Source organism: Mustela nigripes, chromosome 12, assembly GCF_022355385.1.
Source record: "Mustela nigripes isolate SB6536 chromosome 12, MUSNIG.SB6536, whole genome shotgun sequence".
In the NCBI taxonomy this organism is placed as follows: domain Eukaryota; kingdom Metazoa; phylum Chordata; class Mammalia; order Carnivora; family Mustelidae; genus Mustela; species Mustela nigripes.
In genome coordinates, this window is record NC_081568.1 from 94,734,696 (window position 1) to 94,761,391 (window position 26,696).

A 26,696-nucleotide genomic window follows, 5' to 3' on the forward strand; every position below is an offset into this window, starting at 1 on the left:
CTTTGATGAGCACCGCTGTGTTTCCACAACCAGAAGCAATTCGATTGTAATTAAAGGGTGCCAACGATTCCTTCCATTAGCAAACTCTCTGGTCACCATTCTGTGCTTGGTTTCTGGTTTCATGTTTTAAATCAGGTTCTGAGGAAATATGAGCTTTTGCTAAAATACTGAAATGATATTTGTTGACAATTTACTGAAAGAGACACTTCCCTGGTAGGCTGGGTTGCAGTGAGTGAGTTCATGTTGGCTGCTACGTCATAACCGAGGGGATCTGGTATGTTGGTTTTGTTTTGTTTTTTGTTTTTTTGATTCTCTAGATGCTTTCTTTTTAAAAAAAATCACTTTACTGAGGTATAGTTGACCTAGAAAAAGCTGCACATATTTAATGTATACAACTTGATGAGTCCAGAGGTAAGCGAATATTCATGCAGTCATCAGCAGTCTCTGTCATACTAGAGCTGCTTGGTGTAGCCTTTCTGATCTGGCCTGGTGATGTGGAAACCCATAGTTGCTTCCGGCTCATCGGAGTTACTTACAGTCAAACCCTACATGGGATGATGAGGCGTGTTCTAAGCTGAGGTGTGGTATTCCTGGATGCCTGTGGTGGGCATAAACATCTGTAGCTGATACTGGCCAAGCAGGCATGACTCCTGTTCTTAGTTCTGTCCTGCTCCCTTTTGTCCCCCAGGGCCTGCCATCTTGTACCTCCTGGAGCCCTGCATTGGAAAGGAGGAGACAGAGGTCCTGGCCAGTCACAAGTCAGACACACAACCAGGCACTTATGCCTTCTCCCCATCTCAGGAATGCCCAGGTCCTCTTCTAGGCTTGGACAGTTCCACCCCTTCCATTCCCTGTAGCAACTGGGCTCACGGGCTCTTCGGTCCTCAGGGAAGGACCTGGGTAGAGATTCACCTCCATGGCTGCCTCCAGACTTCCACTCTCACTCCTGAAACCAAAACTCTGCACAATAGGCCCTGTAAGTCCCAGGAGCCAGACTCTGGCTGCAAGGATTTCTTCTTCTTTATACTTCGCATCCTCCTCCAGGGGAAGGAATACTACAAATAAATATCTCAGTAAAGTGTCCTGTCACAGGACACGTACAGGGTCCCTTTCTACCTCCCTCCATGCCCCTAAAGAATCATGGCCAGCAGTATTCAAAAGGGCATCTGCTTAAATTCTCACATCACACACTTATTTTTCCAGATTAAGAGGTTACAGAATCCAGGTTGCAGTGTTGTGAAAACTAAACACAAGGACACACACTTAGACTTCCACATTCCTGCGCTGAGGAGTAATCACCGTTATTGTTGATGGACAATTCCTTCCCATCCATTTTCTTTGCCTTTTCATGTATTTTAAACATGTTTGATCTCAGGTTTTGGACCGTTTGTTTGCTTTTCACCTATGTCTTTGCAAGCACTTTTGGAATAACACCCCATCTTACAGCCATAGCCTCACTTACTGTACTTTTTCATTCAGGGTTTTTAGGAGAAGAGACTGATTGTCATCATTAGTTCTCTGCCATCTCAGAAAAAGGACCAAAAAGGGATGTGCATAGAGAGGGAGAGTGAATGGTAAAGATGGCTTGATTAGAAACAGAACACCTTCCCCAGAGAGGAGACCGTTAATTCTAGGTAATTGTCAAGTGATCTTACAAGGAGAGCAGTGAGGATCTTTTTGCAAAGTTCCAGCTCCTCTGTCCCCAGGGGAGGGACTGTCATGGGCCAGCCTTGGTCCTGGAGCCACCTCAGACCACCCTTGCTTTGCTCACTTCTGGACTTTTTCAACACTGCATTTCAGGCTGCCGTGAGTCAGACAGAACCAGGTCTTTAGTGCAGGGGAGATTTTTAAAAATAGATTTTTCATTTAGTACATAAAAAGCATTTGGAGGACAGAATGACCAAAAAAGGAGCTTTCCTAAGAAAAGTTGCCAACTCTATTTCTATTCCTGAATCTTATCAATTTTTAACAAACATTTTAAAAAGATGGGGAAGTACCTTTCTTCATTTCTATACAAATTGATTAACTTTTTCATAGATGAGTTAGAGATTAATCTTGTTGAAGTAAAATCATATCTTGCAAGAGGAGGTAGAAAACTAATCAAAGTTCTTTCTCTAAGAGGAAGTTTTCACAGTTGAAAAATGACTCATCTCTGAAGCACGGCTGTGGCAGTGAGGGCCAGGAGGATTTGGGGGGGGTTATCATTCATAATTAATGTACCATTAAATTCTTCCAAACTATGGTGCCAGACATGTTGCCGATTCTTCTGCCATTGGTTTTGTTGTTGTTGTTGTTTTTGTTTTTTTAATTAGAACACACACATTAATTATTGGTTCTGCTGGCATTTGCTGAAATAGAATAATTTTAAAAATTATTTTATGAATGGAATTACATGTTTTAGTTTAATGATGTATTACTAAATAGTCTTCCTGGGACCTCTGCTACCTTCTCATTCCCTACTTCATGTTTATCAATGATCAAATTATTCCCTTTCTAGATATCTTTATTGTCTCTTGTACTCACTTGAGAAAATGCCATAACCTGACCAGGATTCACCAATTTGCCTATCCGGATATTGAAACTTTCAACAGTTGCATTTCTAATTTAGATGATTATATGTTAATTTGTTTCATTTTATTTCACTTTGGTTTGTTTTTTTTTGTTGTTGTTTTTTGATCTTTTCTTTTCTTTTGGTCCTCAGATACACAGTGTGGCTTAACTAAACAATGGAGCTATTTTAAAACTCTGGGAAATGTCTCCCTCCCCAGATTTCCTGATTGCAAACTCATAGGCACATCTCTTGGGTTCTGGTACCAGCCCTCCTTTGCCCAAAGCAGAGACATTCTTTACAAAATGCTTGGGGATTTTTGGTGGAACAATAGACCTGCCCATGAGAAAAAAGGAGTCAAAACAAGAAAACAATGTTCATAGTTCTATCCTTGGAGGGGGTTAAAAAAGACAACTCTATCTTATGAGAATTTATCACCAGGTGCTCGCTAGGTCTCCAGTTTGTAGAAAGGTGACATGACCTGTTGCTAACCGCTCATCTGCTTTCTTTTACATTATTTTAAAATATCGGAACTTTCAAATGAAAAATTACATAATTTTTTTAAGTAAAATGAGAAATGATTTTCTGTCATTTGAAGACTATAGCATCACATTTTTGATGTACTGTCCATGAGGCAGGTTAGCTAAAGGTTCAGAGGGTTTTTGCTCCTTACCATATAATGAGTAGAAACTTCAGAGCCTTTTGTTAACAGTGTTGCTAATATATGAAGACTCAGGCAGAAAACTCTGTGTTATACAAGTGAGCCCTGTAATTTTATGATTATACTGTGAATGAAAATACGATGTGACCACAAAGCCAAAGGAATGACTCACGTGGTAGCTATTGACAGCTTTTATTTTGAAGATTGTTTAGTCGTGTTGTTGTTTTCATATGTATTCTGTTCTTTCAACAACAATCTTTAGAAAAATAAGAAGAGCAAAAGTAGCCAGTAAAAGATTTCACATTCATTCTTTCATCGGGTCACTGACTTGTTTTCAGTAAGTTCAAGTATCATAATTCTTGTCTTGATAGGCAATTTAGTGTCCTGTGGGCAAGTCCGCAAGGATCCTTTTCAGTGTGGACATTTTACACAGTAGGGTGCTTTCTCTCTATAGCATTGAATTTCTACTTAGAAATGTTGTCATGTGAAGGTCAGATTCCCTAACTGTAATAAACAGGAATCCAGGAACACCACGAACAGGAACTGCATGAGTCACTGCAGGGAATGCAGAATGAGTTTGGGTTGGTCGCCTGGTGAATATGGTGAAGAGGTGGAGTTGGTGTGTTACTCTTGGAGCTCAGGGTACTTACTTATAAGGGCCAAACCCCAGGCTAGGGACGAATGAGGTCACCTCTTTGAGCACAGGCTGGCCCTAGGAGAAATAAGTGGCCGTGCCTGTGAGAGGCAAGCCAGTAACCTCGAGGTGAATGAAACCAGCCTTCAACTTTTCCTTAGTAACTGATGATTTCGGGGCGCTCCAACCTGTCCAGACTCCCGCCATAGTTATAACAACTCACAGTTCCCTGAAGGCTCTTTCCACAAAGACATGTTCTCACATGTTCTGAAAGTCTTAGAGGTCTTTCGGCAGCAAGAATGGGGGAAGATGCCAGACTCAGGGGATGACACCTTGAAAGAATAAATGCCACCCAAAAATCTAAGAATTGGGGGCACAAGTCTATAGAAGTTGTAAATATATGTACCTTTTATAATGAGTTTGTTTTATTTTGAGATGTCTCATTTTGTAAATATTTCAAGTTATAAAAAAGTTTGTCTCAATAGCACAGGCAGTATAGCTTATGAAACACTTTGCACCTTCTGCTGGCCAAAGTCACTTTCTGATGCACATTACAGTGCGTGCCATCAATCCTTTTCTCCAAAGCCTGCGCTCACAGACATGCTTCACATCAGAAATCTGACTTCTTTATTCTCTAATACTGAGTCAGACATCTAGAAAGAGGGAAAGAAAATATATATATAAAAGGGAGCATGATCCAGAAGTTTAGATTTAATTTTGAAATCTATTAAGAAACAATGGAACAAAAAAAAATGTGATTCATACATGCTTAAGCACAATTCTTTTCTCTAGTTGTGTCTGTCTAGTCCAGCTGGTTTAGGGAGGGCCAAGGCAGCAGTGTCTGTTTGCCTTGGGTTATCTGTGAGTTGGGTCATTTGCCTTTGGATCCTTGACGCTACCCTGTGGAGATGGAAATGTCCACAGAATGACATCTGACTTGTCTGTCTATGTGAGCCTGGACATCGGGATGTCCATCCATCTAGGTCAGGCTTGCTGCCTCCAGAAAATTCTCACGATCTGATGTGAAGCTTGATGGCTTGATGTCCCCTCTGTATCTCTGAACATGAGGTTGTAGGCTCAAAGACCTGGTACTGCCAGGATCCCCTCCATCTCTTTGGCATGGACCTGTAGTTACCAAGCTCACTGTTGGATGCACAGGACCAGAATGCTGAGATACTAATTTACAAGAATAAACATAGTAATTACTGGGACACCTGGGTGGCTCAGTTGCTTAAGCGTTTGTCTTCGGTTCAGGTCATGATCTCAAGGTCCTGAAGTTGAGTCCCACATCTGGCTCCTTGCTCAGCAGGGAGCCTGCTTTTCCCTCTGCATTCAGCTCTCCCTGCTTGTGAGCTCTCTCTCGCCGACAAATAAAAAACAAAATCCTGAAAATAAATAAATACTGTCATTAATGAGCTTAAACCCCTCAGAGTTCTTTTTCTCAGTCTTATAGACACTTGCACAAGATAACTGCAAGCACAGGTTCTGAAGGCAGACTGCCTGGATGTGATTCCAGTTCTGCCTCGTACTGCTCGTGTGATCTTGTCAGAGAAGCCTCTAGACTTCTCAGATCTTTGGTTTTCACATCTGCTAGATAGGGATAAAAAGAAATCCCACCTCACAGGATTGTGAAAATTAAACTGTTTCTTGGCATGTATTCAGTAGTTGTCAAAGTTAGCAGTTACTATTATTGCTGTTTTTGTTCACGTTTGGGCATATCTCTCCATGAAGCTAGCCAGAAGGTTGCTTGGGGAGGATGGTCGCTATGTGATCGAAATGATGGATGGCCCTGGGCAAAGGGGGACCGATGCACATGGTTTTGACAGTTGGTCTGAAACAGTGAATGGGTGGGGCCCCTTATACGTCCCTCCACCTTGGCATTGCCAGTTTGAAGCCCTTGGTCAGTGCTTGGATTGACACTTGAACTTGTGATTCCGCAGCTTTTGTTTCTCTGTGTTTCTAAAAGCCAACCGATAAGCCTTTGTGTTGCTACATTTTTTTCTGTAACTGTTAGTATTTTCATTTGCTGTCATCAAGTCCTGTCGCCTTAGATCTAGCCTCTTTACCTTTTACGTAATTCGTTGTCCTGCCCTTAGAAGTTAATTCTGTGGGTAATCTTAATGCCTCTTGTTCTAAGAGCCTTGAGGGAAAGCCTCAGCGCTGCACTGTAGGTACTAAAACATCGACGCGTGGAAGAACATACGCAAGAGAGACCAAAACGTCTTATTTGGACAACTCCTGTTTATGAAGCACTTGCTGTGTGCCGTGTGCTGTGATGACAGTTTCTTTACATGCATTATCTCATTTAATCTCCACCCAGCCCTCTGAGGTAGTTCGTATTCTTATCCTTATTCTACAGGATGGTGAATTGGGGCTTAAGAGGGTTGGAATCGGAAAACCGATCTACCAAGAGCAAGTCCTTACATTTTATAGCATTCCATGAAATCTTAAAAAGATCTAGCTCTCTCTCTCTGGGATAGAATTTTTATACACCCATGTAAGTCGTAGTTAAATGTATTTCTCTGTCTAATGCAGAGTTCCGACTTTGACGGTACCCTGGTTGTGAGAGCCACCTGACCTCCCATCCTTGGCCCTTTTTACCACGACTTGGTCACGCTGCCTTGGCAGACAGCATGTCATCTTCTAGAGCTACTCTTCTATTGCTCAGCCCCCAAATGGCAAGAGCAAGGTGAATTGGCTACCCACACTGAATACTGGGTAACAAACTCACCAGTCAGCATCTTCTGGTATCTCTCCAGCCCTCCTGTCTTTACCAAGAGAATCGATGCCTTGTGGCCAGTTTCATCTTTGCAAAATGAGAGGCCCACTAAGAAAACATCAGTGAATACAAATGAGGAGGGGGGGAAAAAGACATTTGTCCAGTTAATTAAAGGAAAACATGCTTTGACACCCCCTCCCTTTTCACCAAGATAGGCTGTTCTTCCCTCCTTAGAGGGCTCCATCCTTCTCCTATGAAGAACAAATAGGGGTGGGGTGTGAGTATGGGACGAACACACAACTAATGCTCACATCCATTTGGCAGTTTTCCTGTTGTTTCTCCATCTAGGAAATGTTTTCTTCTACTCCTGCCCATTACCACAGTTTTGACATTCCTGTCATTCACAGAATGTCATTTTGCAAGATACAGAATTAGGCACAGCTAGCAACAAAACGTACTGAACAGAGAGATAATGACTTTGTGCCACATGACTTTTCCTCGCGGAAGAGAACAAAGTGGAGCTCTGCTGTCGGCCTTACACGTGTGCGTTTGTGTTCTGACTGGAGGCACGTGGACTCGGGGGCGGTTCACTCTTGGGCAGGCCGTTCTGCCAAATCGTGGCAAATGCAGAATGCTTTAGACCTGGAGTGGTGTTAAATAGTCGTGCTGCTCATCCCATGTCTGACATACATTTCTGTTGAGTCTCATGAAAGATCGGGTGTTTACAGAAGCAAACTCGCCTCCCTTTTGTGGGTCGGAACCAAGTGGCCCCAAGATCCTCTGAACCAGGAAGAAGGAACAGAGCCTTTGATTTTGGGGGGGGGGGTGTTTAGCTCTGTAGCTAAATTACCCTACCAGACTAAAATATATCCACCAAATTGAAAGTGTCTGGGTATAGCAAGTGAAGCTGAGATTTCATTTCTGGATGGAGAAGTCTGGAGTGGGTAAAACAGTATTACATACAGCAGTTCAGCTGTTCTGTATATGCCCGAGTAAAATTTGGAAGTAAGAAAATCTTACCATTGAGCTTTCTAAAGGTGTGGAGCATTTCTTAAAAGTGATAAAAATTAGAGACCAGTAGCTATTGGAGAAAGAAGTTCATAGTAAAACTTTATTGTGGTCTTTCCGGAAAGGCAGATCAGAACATTGGATTTAATGTGATGAGTTTACTCTGGTTTGGTACTGCTGACACTATCTAAGGCTTTTTAAAAATTTATTTCCTCATCATTGGCCAACTGAGAATAGTTCAATGTTATTAAATTAAATTGATTAACAGTAACTTTTGTAGTTGGACTTTGCACTTGGTTTTCTGCTCCTTAGGAAAAAACATATCAAGTCATAATTTTCATCCATATTGAGTATGAAACATGGGAATTTAAAAAAAATATTTAAGTCACAAATTAGCCCACCCCCCTTCTGCAACACACACACACACACAGACAGTGGAAGTTTAGGGAAACATTGGTTTGTATTTGTATTTTGTTTATTCTTTCTTAACTCCCCAGTAGGTCTGTTCACTTAACCTTTGGTTCCTGTGTGCAGCCACCCTGGGAACAACCAAAGGCTTGTGTGAGTCTCAAAAGTATTCGACCCTAGCCCTTCACCCAGTTATGGAACCAGGGCCACCGCCCCCCAATCTGTCTCTCTTTGCCAGTCTGATAGCCTAGCCATAGGTGGGCCCAGCCAGGTGATAGCAGCTCTTCAGCTTTGCAGGATAGATGACACCATAGATTTGAATGACTCCATACAGTGTTTTGGCTAGATCACCCTTGGAGCAGTTTCCCAAGATACAAAACATGTCTTTCAACTCCTAGGTCAAAATTAATCGCCTTGCCCTCCCAACATTCTCTTCACACCCTCATCTCAGGTAGGAACAGTCTTTACTTTGTGTCTTCCATGTAGGTTTGAGCTTTTGTGTCCTCCCTGAGCAATCATAAGTTCACAAGTCATCTGTGTCTCATTGTTGACTTTCCTAGCCCTCAGCTGTCCTTATTAGATAGATGGAAGTCTGAGGACTTATGAAGGGCATATGGGCTAGGTACCTCCTAGATTTTGTTGCAGATAAATTGCACTAAAAATTTTTTTCTCGGGTCCCCCCCCCAACTTGAATTACTTTTTACTTCTAACATTTTTAGCAGTTCGGCGCCACCCTGCTTCTATAAATACCCCTATCACTACCAGCTCCTCTTTGACTTTGAGTCATGTTAAGCCTCTTTTAATTCCACTGATTATCCCATTGTAATTTTATTCAAAACAACGTGTTATGTAGGTTGTTCCAGAAAGATGTGTCATGCCATAGATTCAGCGCCACAGTCCCATCAGTTTTTGTGTTTTTTCAGTTACATGGCTTTGATCAATGAGGTAGTATTAGACTGTATTATATCATCTTGGATCAGTTGAATCTTACAAGCGACACTATGTCCTCCAAGTTAAATTATAAACTTCTTAACGACTGGAAACAGCTTCAGCAAAGATTCAGTAAATATTTTTGAGTGATTAAAGTTAATTAACTAAGGATTCATCATTCAAAAATACTTACTGAATCTTTACTGAAGTCATTTTTATTTTCTGCATTCTGGGTACCCAAAGAGATTCGCTAGTATATAAAATACAATGTTTGGTGTCAAGGAACTCATCCCCCCTCCTAGATTATAACCTCCATGTAGAATACCCAGTTATGTTTACTGAACAAATGAGTGACTCCGGGCTGGGTACTCTGCTTGCCAGGATCCCTCTGAAACAGTGTGGTGAATGTCAGCCCCCGATCAGCTGAGTGGCCCACATACAACATTAGAGCTCACCATGTCAGCCACATAGAAATAGCTGCGTTGCTATGTCTTGTTTTCAGACAGTCAGAAAACAGACTAAAAAGGAAGAGGATGTAAGAATATTTTATGCCAGGCAGATCTCTGAGATGAAGGGATTATTTAGAGAAAACCTATGAAATGGAAGGACAGTTTGCCATGCATGGTATATACTATCAAATTCTAGTGCTTATTATTTATGGAAATAGGTCTCAAGGATGATTGGGATTCTGTGTCACACTTGAAACAGCAACACATTTTGTTTTGTACCTGTCTTTCAGATTCTGCCCTTAGAAGTCAGTTATCTGTGAATTATTCTTATCTCATTTATACTTGAAACACTTGGAGAATGTTTTCTTCATGTTCTTATCTCTCATAGTAGTTTGTTTGTGGGAAAGGACATTCCATTGCTATCTGTTATACCAAATAGTGTCTTCTAATATCCTCTCTTCCTCTGTGAAGACAGAAAATTGGGCCAGACTTCATTATGGGTTATCTTAAAGGATTAGATATATGTCCAAGAAGTACTGTATACAGTAATATATATTTTTTCTTGTTGATTTTCCTGAGAACTTTTTAAAGCTTGGGAGACCTATGCCTTCTTCTAGGTATGTAATCAGCCCCAATTTTTTGCTCCTAGGTGAAAACAGTGTGAACAACTCTTCATTTCCATGACAATTAATGCCTTGAAAAAGGAGTTTTTCCACTAATGGGAAAGTTAAGTTTGAGTATCCAGCCAATAACATCAGCTGTAGTCGTTATTACATTCCCTGAATGACTGCGGGAACTAGGTCATGGTGTTGGTGCAGTTACGCTGAGGCTGGTAGCACTCAGGCTTGGTCGTGCCCCCACGACGGGCACTGGCTCTTTCTCCTGTTGTTTGGTACTGTACAAGACAGCATGGGCTGGCATCATGCTTACATTGAGTTTGGGAGCCATTTTTGATAAAAGTTAGTTTTTAAATAAAATATTATAAACCATAATCACAGGAGTTGATGAGTACATCAGCTTAACTTCCTAACTGGCCTCCTGACTTCCTCCTTTGGTTACTTCAATCTAGTAGCCTGAACCTTCCTCTTTAGACAAAAGTCACATTATGTTCGGAACCTTCCAGCACCGTTCCTTTCCACCTGGGCTAGAAACTGAAACTTCACACTCCGGGCCTCGCACGCTGCTACAGAACTGTCCCTGCCCTCTCTCCCCTGTCTCTTTGGCCACTTGCTGCTGGCTCACTCAACTCCTGTCTCAGGGCCTCTCCTTCTCTTTGTGAATGCTTGTTGCCTCCTCCTTCTGGTCTCATTCACTCCTCACCTCTCCAAGAGGCCTTTCCTGACCACCTCTGTACAACTGTGATGGCCCACAGCAGCACTCCCCACTCTCTGACCTACTTCCTATGTTCTTTTTCTCCATCGCTATCTCTCTCACCATAAATGTCCTCACCATCTCCTATAGTATAGTATAAATTGTACTCATTTACTGTGTTTACGGTCTGCTTCTTTCTCCAGAAAGGAAGCCCCTGGAGGGTAGCAGGGATTTTTACTAGTTAGAGTATATCTAGCATGTACTAGGGATTCAAAAAGTAATTTGTTGAATGAATTACTGAGAGCCTAGGAGGACTGATTTATAAATCTTCTGGGAGAAGACAATAGTATGAAGGCAGAAGTGAAGATGGGGACAGAGCAGCCTCTGAAGGAATAAGCAGGATTTGGGGGAGGGTGTCTACAGATTTTTAAGGAAGATTTGCTTTATGGTGCTTAATATAATTTTTCTTTCAAAATACAGCCTCAAAGATACTTCCCAAGGCTTTTGCATTTCGATTTGCGAACACATAGAAGTGATCTTTTCGTGTTGCAGAAAAGGAAAAAGAAATGTCCATGATATATATAATTTCAGTGTGTTTTAAGAATTCTAAAATTTGCTTCAAGTGAATAATCTAAAAAAGGAATGCATTAGACCCATATATTTATGTTGCCATGGTTAAATCTCAAAAATACATGTTGAGTGAAAAAAGTAAGTTGCAGCATACCTATAATTTATAGTGTGAGCTAAAGTGTAATTTATACGAAAGTCAAAAAACACGACTGTCCTAGAAATATAAAATGACCGTATGTTAAAGATTTTATTTGTTACTAATTAATGAGGGTAGCAGTAACCTATTAAAAAAGATTAAAGGATTGTGAAACACACACACACACACACACACACACAATAGGAATGATGACATGAATTTGCCAGTAGGTACAGAACTGGTTAATATCTTGTAGGACAGTGCTATTAAGTGTTCAGGATCATCTCTCCATGGAGATTATGAGTTATGTCTGTACCATACAAAACTCATTTGCATTTTGTGAACAAGAATCCCTGCCTTACTACCAATTTTCTATAATTTAACTTCTCCCCCTACAGAGTTTTTAAATAGTCTAGTCAAGAAAGACCATGGAAGCTGTCCATTCTTAGAGAATCAGGTAGTCCTTGCCGGGGGTGGTGGTGGGGGGGGTGGTCCACGGTATAAAGCCTAATGAGCCATTGAAAGGCAAGCCATTCATCCCTTTTGTGCACTCCCCCATCTTTGTCATTTCTTCCTGGTATGGGAAACCACTCGTGAAACTGTAAACACATACAGAGGTGTTGTTCATCTGATGCACGTGTGTGTGGTCAAGTTCCAAAAAAGATATAAGCCACAATTTTTAGTAGTTCTCTGGTTGGGGAGTAGAAAAATATTGATTGGTTTGCATGTCCAAGGGTACACTTCCCCCCTATCTCCGCTATGTGATTAGGAACAAATAGGACAAAATGATACAGTTCTTCATGCCAAGGGGTGGAGATGATTATTTTTCTGTATGTCCTCTTTTTTTAAAACATCTTAGACAAAAGAAAAATAAATGTATCACTCTTTTTCTCCCTTGGTGTAGCCCGTTCCCTGTACAGCGAGGGACACGGAAGCCGGCCCAGTTTATAACATGTAGTCAGCCGAGCCCCACGAGCCGGGCCGTTTGTCTCACAGTCATGCCCCCTTTCCTCGCCTGGAGCTTTCCTTTTCGTTGAAGGAATATTCAGATGTTCTGATTCTGTTAAGGTATTCAGAATAACAGATGTTCACATCCTGTAAAGCTTTGGTCTTTAATTGGTCCACTGTGCATATTTATCCGATTTTTCATCAAGATGAACTAATAAATTACAGCCTAGCATCTGAGTTCCTGGGGCCCTCTCCATGCAGTCCACGGCATGATCACTGCCCCTCAGTCATGGCTGTTCACACGTCATCCTGAGCTTTGGCCTTTCAAATCAGCTCGGAATGTTAGAAATTACTGCCTGTTGGGGTTTCCCCTCTGCCGTGTGTCTTGCTATGGTCAGACGTGATGAGTATTCATGTCTCAAAATGAGTGTAATTTAAAATGAAGCTGGAGCTCAGCTACTCAGAACAGTTGCAAAAGGCTATAGTCTGGTGGACCTTCCACTTTCATACATCTGGTTGGGGATAATTAACAGGTTCTTTGGCCAGGAGAGATGTGACAGATTCAGATGTGAGAGGTTTGCCGGTCCTGCCAGGCCCTTCATTGGAGTCCTCAGCATAAGGACAACCTGCACAGATAAAGAATATTATTGCTTTGGACCCAAAATATGTACATCACATTCCTCTCTAACCTCACTTTTGAGTCAGGCCTGACTTAGATGGTAAAATGCGGGCCCTGTCTCAGAGCGCCTGGGTAGCTCATTCGGTTGGACATCTGCCTTCAGTTCAGGTCATGATCACAGGGTCCTGGGATCGAGCCCTGCATTGGGCTCCTTGCTCAATGGAGAGTCTCCTCTCTCTCTTGCTCTCCCTCTGCGTGCTCTCTCTCAAAAACAACAACAACAACAACAAAAACTTTGAGAAAAAATAAATAAAAATAAGATACAGGATCTCTTGATCTTCCTGGCAAATGGGAGGCCCTGTTGGTGTTGGTTAGGAAATGGACCAGCTCCTTGTAGAATGCTTTGTGATCGGATCGGTGAACTCGGAGCAGGAGGCATGCCCTGTGCAATCCTCACTTCACCTGCCAGAGCCCAAAACCAGGCAGACAAAACAGTTTTTTTGTGCTAGCCTGGTGTCACCCTACAGTGTGCCCACACCCTGTGCCCATCTAGCTGTGATGTCCCTCCAGGTCATTCTGTCTCTCCCTGCCTTGCTTCCTAGTGCACCCACCCCGAAGTACTTCCATTGTCTTTCCACTTCCCATTCTTCTCAGATCCCAGGTCCATGGTCAGCGGTATTTGTTGTACTGTGTGCGTGTTGTGTGTGTATAGTTCGTGCATGGGTGGAGGAACTAAAGAATGAAGTAAAAAGAAGTACTTTCTCAACATCTTCATTCTCTATCCTGGTCTACTGTTTGCCTTGGTCTCAGGTTGTCTCTGGCTGCTGCTTGGGCTCAGTTGCAATTTTGCAAAAAAGAATCTGTGTCATTGCGTCACCTTCCAAACTGATGGCACAAAGTGCGCATGTGCTGCAGAGGCGGCATGCCTCCCTGTGTTGCTCCAGGCAGAGAACCAAAGAGGCGAATGTGTCTCTTTGGGTATTCCTGTGTTTGGCTCCCACATCCAAGCAGAGTCAGGGGAAAGGGCTTCCATTCTTTTCTGAAGAGTGGAGCAGAGAGAATGCACTATGGGATGCAGAGCTGAAACTTGGGTGTATGACCATTCTTCAGTTTGACTTCTGCAATCCTATGACCTTTGTTCCAAAGGCCAAAAACTGGAAACAGTTCTACAAGCTTAGACGAGGATCAGTTTTAAACAAGTTGAGTTTTCTGCTGCGGTAGAAGTGGTAGTTCTGTCTTAACTGGCAGGACATCCCCTGTTTTTTTTCCTGGGATGACTCTGCTTGAGAAAAAGCAAGGAAGGCTGAATGGACTCAGTCATGCTGGGGATAAAGGAATGAACCTGAATTTTGTCTATGGGGCAGCGTATCTATCTCCTCTTTCTTCACTTTATGGATTAAATGAGTGTGGCATAGTCACCACCATGTGGGGAGCTCATTTTGTGCTTGGATACCATGAGCCTCTCCTTACGCCTGCAGGACAACCTGGAGGAATAAATGATGACCCCAGAGGTCCACTCAGCATTTTGTACCTGTGTCATCACTGTGGGCAGTGTCAGGTGCAGTGGCGGTGTATATAGTAAATGCTCATGGGTCCTGCCAGCTAAAAATTGTTTTACTAGGGGTTAAAATCAGATTTTTTTTTTTAATTCTTTTTTTTTAACTAGGCTCCACCCCCAGCGTGGAGCTCAGTGTGGGGCTTGAACACACGGCCCTGAGATCAAGACCTGAATTGAGCTCAAGATTCGTGCACAACTGACTGAGCCACTCAGGTGCCACTAAAACCAGATTTTAATTCATTCATTGGGAACCAGGTACCTAGAACAATAAAATGAGGTAATGTCAGGGTTATTGGAAGCAAGCTGTATTGAGATTGGATGAATGCCAGTGTCCCCTCCCCCACCCATGGAAAGTTGTCTACAGAATATCACAGAGTACCCCAGGATTTTATTTTATTTTTTTAAAAGATTTTATTTATTTATATATTTAAGAGAGGGAGAATGAGAGAGAGCATGAGAGGGGAGAGGTTAGAGGGAGAAGCTGAATCCCTGCCGAGCAAGGAGCCCAATGTAGGACTCCATCCCGGGCCTCCGGGATCATGACCCAAGCCAAAGGCAGTTGCCTACCCTACTAAGTCACCCAGGCACTGGGACCCCAGGATTTTAAAAGCACTAATATTACACTTGAGATATATATATATATATATGTATATATATATATATATATATACATACATACACACATACATATATATACATATATATACAATATATATACAGATATTACATATATATGTATATACATGTGTATATATAATATATGTATACATATATACATATATATGTATTTCCGTATATATACATATATTAGATACAATATTATGTTATATATATATCTATATAGATATATATATATATATATATCTCAAGAATTAGGTATTTTGGGGTTAAATACAATCTAAAATTCCTCTTTACCCTAAGGATTTTAGCAATAAATAAATTTATTTGTGAGGCCAAGGCACTACTTCATGAGTATGGAGATGTAATACATAGGAATCTGTATTTTTATAAAGTTTGGTTTTGTATTTCATGTTAAAAAACTTCCTGTATGATTGTTGAGAGATTCAAGTCTATTTAATTTTAATACTGTCTCTACCTTCATGCTCAAGATCATAGAGAGGTTAGAGAAGACCGTTTCGACTTTGATTGTTCGTAACATTTGTCAATAAGATATGCCTCTGATTATTTAAGGTTTTGTATAAAATGTTCCCTCTGCCTTGTTTTTAACTTTTTCCTTGTTCCCATATTCATAGATGAAGAATCCTTTTTTCTTTTGCTCTAAATTGCATTCATAATCATTAGTTTGTAAAGATTACTGTCTTTTTAGAGAGTAGGCAAACAAAGGATGAATGTAATTTAAATTTACCATATTTTTATACTTTGTATTTTAATGTTTTTTACAGTAAGCAAACAAGTGTATTCTATTTCTGGGTTTTATTTAAAGATTTCTTTGTGATTCTTTTTTTTTTTTTTTTTTTTTTAATCACATTTTTAAAATCAGAACTTTCCTGCCTTTTCTTGGTAGGCTTTAAGTAACTGACATAATTTTGAAAATTTCTTTTGTTTTTCTTTGTTTTAAATTTAAATCATTGTCTATTTATTTTGCCCATAGTAGTGTACTAGTTATTCTATATGTTTGTTGGGAAGATTCAATTTTTTAAGGTTTTCTTTAAGAAATACCATTTTTTAGATTTTAAGTTCTTATGTTTCACCTGTATCCCTCATTAGGTTACTATTTCTATTGATTTACATTTACTGAAAACTTTATTTACATATATAAACATTAGTAATTGAATGTCAAGAGAGAATCTTCATAAGTGATTTAGATCAAATGCTAAAGTGCTCGCTTCGGCAGCACATATACTAGATCAAATGCTAAATGTAAAAAAAATAAATGTAAAAAAAATAATACAGCCATCTTTCTAGCAGTTAACTCATATTTCAGTTAATTTGGTTAAATTAACAAATAACTTGGCTGAGATTTCCAGAGTATAAATCTGTCATTTGTAATTTCTTTTATTAACATTAACAAGATGATATTCCTGTATTGGAATGAAAGAAGACATCAATTTGAATTAACACTAAATAAATTATAAAGTATCTTTTTAAAACAATCATACTATCTGATTTAATGATTATGAATTTTGAATTTAATAGGTCATATATAGTTCTTGATAGATGAGTTGATAGTATCACAGTCCACCTTTATAATTAAGTATCAAGGGTCTATTCTTAATCAGCAATTCTTTAAGGCTAAACGTGATCTTAATTACACTCACAGAAATGCTAAGGGATGTTGATTGCTTCAGTAAGGAAAATAAAATGATGCAGCCTGACCTTAACAAATTATAAATAAGGGAATGTTGACAAATGATAATAAGCAGCAAACTTTTAAGGGAGAGGATTGGTTCCCAAGTCAATATTGCTGAAAGAAATTGAGTTTGGTCTTTAAATGTATTATTTGAATATTGAGAAATGTTCCTTTCAAATATTCCGCGCAAACTCTCAAATATGTCTATGGTATCTGATTTGGAAGTCAGGTGAAAACTTCTCTTTGAAGCGCCTGTTAAAACAGGTATATTCTGAATTCAAGAAGAGATTATGATAAACCTTCAGTGGTAGTTGAGGGCAGTCCAAGTGTAGGAGGATAGAATGACAGTGCCCTGAACCTTACTATAGGTGAATTTGGTGAGGTGACCTGCTGGATTTTACTCCCCTTTTTCTCACTACTTTATTGCTAATAGAGAATGCAGTGCCAGTCTGCACTGAAGGAAAAGTACATGAAGGGGAGATCATTTTCGCGTCATCATCAGCCAGTTTCATGTTTATCTTATTCTTTGCTGCTTGTGAGAGTTATCTGCGAATCCAAATATGTATTTTATAACTTGGTCCAGGCAGAAACAGGAAAGAGTAGTTGCCCTTTGCCCGAATGTAGCAGGTTGTTTCTATTGAGTGGGTACCCAGGATAAAAAGAGTAGGTAGTGTGCCTTTGGCAAAAGGCTTTCACTATTATTGTAATACCAACTAGGGTCCATTTTTATGATTCCAAAATATTTACCTTATTGAGGAATTTGAGTGGAGTATTCAAGATGAAAAATGAATCAGTAGTGAAATACATCTTGGGCATCAGCTGCTCTATTGACAAAAGGCACAAATAGGAAATTTGTCTAAATAATTAGATTTTTAATTAGTGCATCATTGTAAGATGAATGTCATTGCGCTTCACTGCATGTAATTTTGTATTAGAAATTTCATGTCAACAGAGATGCTACCTGTGGTTTGCTGATTTGAATCATTAATTTATCACTTGGGTGTATGGCGTGTCACCTATTTGCAGTCGGGAGCAGAAAGAAGGCATTTAATTACAACTTCACTGGTAGTGAAACATATTGACGGTGTTATGCAATATGAATACATTATATTTTCTAATATTCAGGGTGCAGCCACCCCTCAAATATTAGTTGAGTGCATATTAACTTGCAAAGCTTTAAGCCGCAGCCTGAGCAGATAGGTTGCTGAACCTCTAGTATCTGTGTATATTGAATATTCCTGGACATTAGTGACATTATATGTGCTTTTTAAAACTTTGATTTTGTTTTTCCTTTTCACAGTTGCCGAACAAGCAACCGGAAAAGCTTGATAGGCAATGGACAGTCACCAGCACTGCCTCGACCACACTCACCTCTCTCTGCTCATGCAGGTAACGACTTACCCTTTCTTGAGTTGTGTCTTCCTTCTTCTTGCTGGTTCTTAAAATAATCCAAGCATTTTGAAATTCAGGTGTGGCTTTCCCGCTTATCTTGGTTTTCCTTTTGTTTTATCAGTACTTTGTTCTTTCTGATAAGTTAGCCCAAACCTCATCCTCTCTTTCAGAGTGTTTGGACACTGAAATTGAGAAGTTTTTTTTATATGGGATCCTTTTTTAGTTATTGATTTCTCCATTTCTAAATCTGTGGATCCTGCAAGACAGGTTTCTATGTTGGGATTATCTCTGGGTAATGCAGATGTGTTAGTTCACATGAAGAGGATCAGTGTTCAGAACTCTGGGGAAGGAAAAATACCTTTTTCCCTGCCCTTTTAAGTTCTTCACTGGGAGCCTTCTAACCCAAGACAGATTAACAAGAGAAGAGCAACAGGTTTATTTAATGAAGATGTCTATGACACAGGAGCCTTCATGAGGGAATGGAAACCCAGAGACATGGTTGAACTGAGTGAATTGATGCTAGGTTTGAGGAAGAGTGAAAAGTTGTGCGAGGAAAGGGCAGAAATGAGCTAACTCTAGTAAACCGGGGCAAACTGAGCAAGAGCTGTACATTTGCAATCTCTATCCATTGTCTTCAGGAATCAAGACGCTCCTTTTCTTTAAGTGCAGATCCACAGAACCTTCCTGCACATGCCATTTCTCCTATTTCTTCAGCTTAAAATACTGTTGGTCAGGATGCCATATTTTGAGGCTATGTGTCTTAACCTCTTTCAGAACCATTCAGCATTTATTCTCCCTAAAGTTGAACTTACCCGTTACTTACATTCCCTGTTACAAATAATGCTGCTAGTAACAGTCTAGGATATATCTTCTCTAGTATGTGTGCAAGAGTTTATCTCAGATCTTACCTGGAAATGGCAGATATAACTTATTTATTACATCTATAATCATTATAGGGATAGTGAAGATTAAGATATGAGTCCTTGGGGACGCCTGGGTGGCTCAGTTGGTTGAGCGTCTGCCTTCGGCTCAGGTCATGATCCCAGCGTCCTGGGATCGAGTCCCACATCGGGCTCCTTGCTCGGCAGGGAGCCTGCTTCTCCCTCTGCCTCTGCCTGCCATTCTGTCTGCCTGTGCTTGCTCTCTCTCCCTCTCTCTGACAAATAAATAAAATATTAAAAAAAAAAAAAAGATATGAGTCCTTGGCCTCAAGTACCAATTATAAGCAAAGTATAGCCACATTAGAAAAACTGTGTAGTGAAGATTACTGTGAATGTTGGGGTTTTTTGTTTTTTGTTTTTTGTTATTTTTAATTATCCATGATGTTGCAAGGTAGAGAAGGGTTCATTCCAACCAGGAAAGTATGGGAGAGTTTGAAGGAGCCACTTAGTCAAGATGCTGAAAGCCAAGCAAGACTCGGGCTGGTAGAAATGGGGTGAGAGAAGAGGCATTGCCAGTGTGGTTGGAGTGGGGCATGCTTGTTGGATTGTAAGAAAACATGAAGGTGGAGAAAGAGGTGGAAGAGAGTCCAAGGGATTTGGATTTGGATTGCCTTTCAAGGATTTGAGGAGGATCTGTGTTTTGAGAAGCTGGCTTGAGGATTGTGAAGGATGACGGGTGGAAAAGATGGATGAGTAAGCCTTAAATCATTGTACTCTGGTAGAAGCTCTAACCCCAGTGGGCTTTCCGATGATACTCATTTCCTATTTAAAAATAGGGCTCTGACTCTTTCCTGAAGGCAATCCTTTTGCTCAGGGGTTGCTTTCAAATTGAGATGGGGAGTTAACAGTAACCGGTTTGGGGAGAAGAAACAAGAGAGAGAGAGATAGTCGCCCCTTAGGAACAAAACTTTATTTTCTCTTTAGTAATAAATAAAAGATGGCAAAGCAAAAAAGGTAAAACAAGAGTTGATAAAATTATGATACTAAAGTAAGACCACGGAAGTTCAGAGATACCATTCTCAGATAGAACTTGCACGTATACACAGGAGGGCATGGTCTAGACTCTTCGTAGCCACACTGTAATAGCTAAACATCTGAAGCCCCCTAAGTAGCTTTCGGTTGAAAAATGGGTAAATGAGTTGTGGCATAGTCATCACAGAACACTGTGCACAAAGGAAGTATTAACACCACGCCTGTCTGCATGGACGCAACTCTGAGAGTGTTGGACAGCAAAAGCCAACTTGCGAAAAAAGTTAGTTGAAACCATTCATGTAAGGTTAGCATGAAGCTATAAACAGTATTTTGTTTAGGGATACCCACATATACTCTTAAACATGTATATACATTTCTTTTAAGCGCCTAAAGGAAAACATAATCCTTTTAAAGAGAGATTCCATGGTAGTAATCACCTCTGAGAAGGTGTGAGGGAGATCTCGCTGGGGGAGGGGGAAGCAGTTGGTAATAGTGGATTTCCACAACTCCTCGATGACCACCCAGCTACTTCTGTCATTACTGTTTATACCGTGGAGATGTATATTTACATCATTATCAAAACAGTGAAAGGTGACAGAGAGGCAAGCAAGGCCAAATACCTACTTGGGGCTGGAATTCTATCTATCTTTTTTTTTTTTTAAGAGTTGCAGTCTTGGGGCGCCTGGGTGGCTCAGTCGGTTGAGCTGCTGCCTTCGGCTTGGGTCATAATCTCAGGGTCCTGGGATCAAGTCCCACATCGGGCTCCTTGCTCGGTGGGGACGCTGCTTCTCTCTCTGCCTGCTTCTCTGCCTGCTTGTGTGCTCTCTCTCTCTGTCAAATAGATAAATAAATAAAATCTTTAAAATAAAAAAAAAAAGATGGGCGCCTGGGTGGCTCAGTGGGTTAAGCCGCTGCCTTCGGCTCAGGTCATGATCTCAGGGTCCTGGGATCGAGTCCCGCATCGGGCTCTCTGCTCAGCAGGGAGCCTGCTTCCTCCTCTCTCTCTCTCTCTGCCTGTCTCTCTGCCTACTTGTGATCTCTCTCTGTCAAATAAATAAATAAAATCTTTAAAAAAAATAAAAGAGTTGCAGTCTTGTTTTTTTAGAGAGAGAACAAATGTACGTGTAGGGCAGTGGGGGAGGGCAGAGGGAGAAGGAGAGAGAGAAAATCTCATTCAGACTGCACACCCAGCATGGGGCCTGACGCAGGGCTTGTTCTCATGACCCCGAGATCATGACCTGAGCTGAAGTCAAAAGTTGGACGCTTGAGCGCCTGAGCTACCCAGATGCCCCTGGAATTGTTTCTTTACTTTCATCCTGAAGAGTTGGGGTAATATACACAAGTGCTAAGTGTATCATGAATTTTATTTCTTATGTGTAATTCAGTAGTGATTAAAAACTTCAATCCTATTCCTCTCTGTAGTGTTCTGTAGTAATTGTACCCTAGTTTATGTGCCCGCTGATGAGTCTTTTTATTGCTGTGATTTTCTTCAGTGCTAATATTGAGAGTAGAGAAAATGTGGTGAAGACTTTAATGATCCTTTTAATTATTTTTCTTTTTCTCTATGTAGACTTAGCTTGAATTCTTTTCTCTTCAGACATAATCAGAGGAGTAGGCAGAGAGAAGCCTGTCTGTCAGGTTCTGACGGCATTTTCCCTCAGGTCGAAGAGCCAACAGGTTTTTATTTGCTCAGAACCTGTAGAACTCTGTCAGACTTAATTTGTGAGACATGGTATTTGTCACAATCTGGTAGTTTCCTATTTATGTATAATAAGAGGAGGAAATGTAAATTAAATAAAGACCAGTCCTCCTGTCTTGATGATGGTAAATGCCTGCCCATTCACCTTGCCTCATAGCCTCTTCCTTCCCGTTGCTGTCTTCTGTGTCATGTGTTTGAGACAAAGAATGCCAGGGAGAATTCCCAACTGTCTTTACAAAACACAAGCGAAAGAAAAACCACCATCTTTCAGTGCTTACTGACCCAAATATAAAGTTAGACTTTTTATTTCTTTATTTATTTTAGGTCAGGCTTATGTGAATCAGGCCACTCATCGCTGACACATGAATTAATCCCCTGTCAAATGAATTGTTAGAGATGAGAACGTGAGTTCACTTGTGCGGATGTGTCGGTAGGGCTCTAAGGAAAGAGAGCCCGGCATAGTGTTCTGGAGCTTATCTCTACGAACAAAATAGTGTTTGTTGAGAGCAAGGGATTCCTGAAAGAGCAGTGAATAGGAGTCCCATTAAAAAACAAAACAAAACAAAACAAAACAAAAAAACAAAAGCAGAAAATCACAGGCTCCTGGTTCTGGGAAGATTTTAAGCATGAAATTTAATCCAGAGGCTCCAAAGGAAAAGACTAGTGTATCTCCCCTAACATGAAGATTTCTCTGTAGTAAATAAAATCAAAAGGAAACGAAGTGTGAGAAATCTTTTTATGCCCATAATAGATAAGTATCTGATTGCCTTAACACAGGCACAAAGAGCTTGTATAAATTGATAGGAAAATGGCGAATGCACCCAAGATGTCAATGGCACATCATAGAAAACAGATCAAAATGTCCCCCCAAAAGTATGAAATGATTCATTGCACTCGTGAGAGAAACGTGAGCCATAGTAGAGTATCATTCACCTGACATATTGTCAAAAACTATAAAACTGACAGACTCCAAAGACAGCAAGATTGTAGAGAAAGAGGTCCTGCCACGTGACATCAGTATCAATGATGTGACTGGTGATGCCCTTTTGGTTGTAGCAGTTTGCCCTGTTGGTGAAAACTGCAACTGCATTTACCCTTTGGCTCAACCAGTTCATCTCTAGGAAATAATCTAGTGAGATTCTCGCAAAATAACAGAAGATAACAAGGCTAGTGACTTGTAAATCACAGATGGAAAGTAAAGTTATTACCATTTCATCATTTAACATGTCCTTCAGTAGGGGACTGGTTTTGTGGAAAATGATTCAGACGTACAGCCCAGCACTGCATGGTTGTTAGAGAGAGATAGACTTTCATGTTCTGATATTAGACTGATGCTCAAGATGGGTGGTTAAGTGAAAAAATACACTGTGTAATTTTCTATGTGTGTGTGTGTGTTTTAGACAGCATAGATGCATATAGGCACACTTGTATATCATGCATATTCATAGGCAATTTTGGAAGGAGAAAGGAGAGACTTAGCACTGTTAATCGTTGGGGACTAGGAAGGTAGGGAAATTAGCATACAGTGGTTTTATACTAAAATAAGGCTCTAAAAATAAGCCAATAAAGAAAACAAAACAATACCCACCTTAGTTTTCTCTTGTAGTGTAATAAATTACCAAAAATGTACTGGCTTAATACACTTAATACAGTGTCCGTGTATTAATTTTATGCTTCTGTGGGGCAGATATCTGGGTACACTTGACTTGCTTGAGCTCAGGGGATTCTCAAGCTATCAGAAGGCCAAAATCAAAGAAAGGTGGGAAGTCCCAAGTTCCTAGTTCCCGAGGACCCCTCACCCAGTGTTTCTGCTTAGAGTATCATAAGTCCAAAATCAGAGTATCTGTTGGGCTGGGCTCTTATCTGGAGACGAGGAAAGAATCTGCTTCCAAGCTCGTGGAGGTTGTGAACAGATTCACATCCCTGCGAGTAGAGGAATGAGATCCCTGTCTCATCTTGACCATTGGCCAGAGGTTCCTTTCACCCTCTGGAGGCTACGGTCCTCTCCCTGCAAGCCTCTGCCAGCACAGCCAGTCCTTCTCATGCTTCAGGTCTCGAACTTTGCCTGCCATCAGCCAGAGCACATTTTTTCTTTGAAAAGGCTTATCTGATTGGGTAGTGACTCCAGGCCTTTTAAGTCCTACGAGCATACGTTGCCCCCTTCCAAAATACCTAACCTTTTGTGTCTTCAGAAGTTGTTCTTACCAGGAATTTGCAGGTAACTGTTGAGATTCATTTATAAGAATGTTTTTGGAAGAAAAGATGGAAAGGAGTCTCACGTTCCTATTGGACAATGCTAGGAATTGTTACAGACAGGAAATATCCCTAAGGTTAGGTTAATATGTTGTTGGAAAAAGGTTCATAAATTATTTTATAATAATGAAGTACCTCATGTCTGAAGGGTGAGTCACTGGCTTATTTGTTGCCGCAATGTTCACCAGGCCCTTCTTCAAAGCTGTAACTGGACTAAAGGGGGCCTGTAGAGGCAGAAATAATCAGAGAACCGGAGAGCGTCTATTCCACGGAGAAATTTAGAACACACGGAACAGCACTGGGATGGGCGCATGGAGGTTGGGCAGCACAACAGACCATTGCTTGTCCCTCTCGTGTGACTAGTCCCTGTGGACGTTGTGGTTCATGTTTCATCATCTTCCTTCTTCCCCACCTCTTGGGGGCCAGGAGACGTGGGCTTAACGACCCACTGCATGCATTAAGGGAGAAACTATGAGATACCATGGGTATTTTTTCAGTAGGGTTTTTCTCAGTTCAGAAAATGGTGAGTACCTTCCTCTTTGGGACTTGTTTTGGAGTTTCTTCTTGAGCCCCACAATGAGAAAGGGTGAGTCCACTTTACAACGTGCATTTGTGCTGTATTGGTGTTCTCATTCATCAGGCGGGACTCTGAAGAGGACTGAGGTACACGCAGGAGTTTCTACAGACAGGTATTGCTGATGCAAAGAATTGGAAGTGAGTAGTCTGGCAATGAGATAGAGACAGGGAAAAAATAAACACTGTGGAGTTCAGAGAAGATAATCTGGGGTAGAACAGGGGGAGCAAGGGTTCCAGGGTGCCAGAGGTGTCCCTGAGACTGAGGTGTTCCCCAGTGTTGGTGGGGAACTTTGTCTCTACATACTGTGCCGAGAATGGGAACCCTAAGCTTGGAAGGTATGCAGCTGGGCAATAACGGATTTAGCAAAACCTGAAATGTGGGCGCTGAGTGCCAACCAAGTCCTTAATCGGCTTACTAACATCCACATAATGCGGTGCCATTTTAAAGAAGAAGTGTAAAATCTCTTAAGAAATGCAACAGGCCACATGTCCGTGATTCTGATCTTCCAGGCTGGTGTGGCTAAAAAATAAAATGGAATATTCCGATTCTTACAGTGAAAACTGATAGTTTGTAGGAAAGAGGAGAAATGTCATGGAAGATAGGAATATCCTATCAAGTTACACAACCACTTGCTAACATTTTATTTCTTGTCCTTTTTCCTGTGGGTGTGTGAACTTGGGTATATGTGTGCATGTGGCTGTTGAAGTTTCTGTGTTAGTGCACCCTTGCCAGCGCTCATGGTATAGAGTTTTAGGTTCCACAATATAAGCCAAACAATATCATAGAATTTTTTCCAATTTAATTGAGAAATAATCGACATAGAACATGATATTAGTTTCTGATGTACAACATAATGATTTGGTATTTGCATCTATTGGGAAGTAAGTTTAGTGAACATCCATCCCCTCATGTAGGTTTTACTTTTTTTTTTTTTTTTTTTAAAGATTTTATGTATTTATTTGAGAGAGAGAAAGAGTGCATGAGCAGGGTGAGGAACAGAGGGAGAAGCAGACTCTTTGCTGAGCGAGGAACCCAATGACAGGCTCGATCCCAGGACCCTGGGATCATAACGCGAGCTAAAGGGAGACACCTAACTGATTGAACCACCCAGGTGCCTCAAGGTGATACATTTTTTCTTATGATGAGAACTTCTAGGATTTACTCTCTTAGAAGCCTTAATTATACAGTACAGTTTTGTACAGCAAGGTGGGTTTAGTTAACATTACATCCTGGAATTTATCTTAGAGTTGGAAGATGGACCTTTTGTATTTCTCAGAATTATTTCGCTTAGCATAATTTCATGATCCATTCATGTTGTTGCACTTGCAGAATTTCCTCCTTTTTTTAATGGCCGATTAGTAGTCCTGTAATTATACGTATACCACATTTTCTTTATGTATCCATCTCTTGATGGACACTTAGGTTGTTTCTATGTTTTAGCTATTATAAATAATGCTGCAGTGAACATATCTTCTTAGTGACTTTGTTTCCTTCAGATAGACACCAGAAGTGAAATTGCAAAATCATGTGCTATTTCTTTTCTTTTTGTTTTTTAACACTATCATTGTTGTGGTTTTTTTAATTAACATATAATGTATTATTTGCCCCCAGGAGTGTAGGTCTGTCAATCATCAGGCTTACGTACTTCGCAGCACTCATCATAGCACCTACCTTCCCCAATGTCCATAACCCAACAGCCCTCTCCATTGCCACCCTCTCCCCAGCAACCCTCAGTTTGTTTTGTGAGATTAAGAGTCTCTTATGGTTTGTCTCCCTCCCCAGTCCCATCCTGTTTCATATTTTCCTTCCCTACCCTCCAAACTCCCCACTTTGCCTCTCAAATTACTCATATCAGGGAGAGCATATGACAATTGTCTTTCCCTGATTGACTTATTTCACTCAGCGTAATACCCTCTAGTTCCATCCACACTGTTGCAAATGGCAAGATTTCATTTATTTGGATGGCTGCATAGTATTCCATTGTGTGTGTGTGTGTGTGTATATATATATATATATATATATATATATATATATATATATATATATATATAT

General features: G+C 40.7%; 1 protein-coding gene across 9 annotated transcripts in view; it reads left to right on the forward strand.

Annotated features, from left to right (window-relative positions):
* The window catches only part of MAST4 (microtubule associated serine/threonine kinase family member 4), a 554,271-nt gene that overhangs the window by 416,394 nt on the left and 111,181 nt on the right, over window positions 1–26,696 (forward strand). For all 9 annotated transcript variants that reach the window (XM_059417990.1, XM_059417992.1, XM_059417991.1 and 6 more), the window contains one exon: window positions 18,111–18,199. In XM_059417990.1, the coding sequence (XP_059273973.1) occupies window positions 18,111–18,199 (89 nt within the window). The remainder of the gene's footprint in view (window positions 1–18,110; window positions 18,200–26,696) is intronic.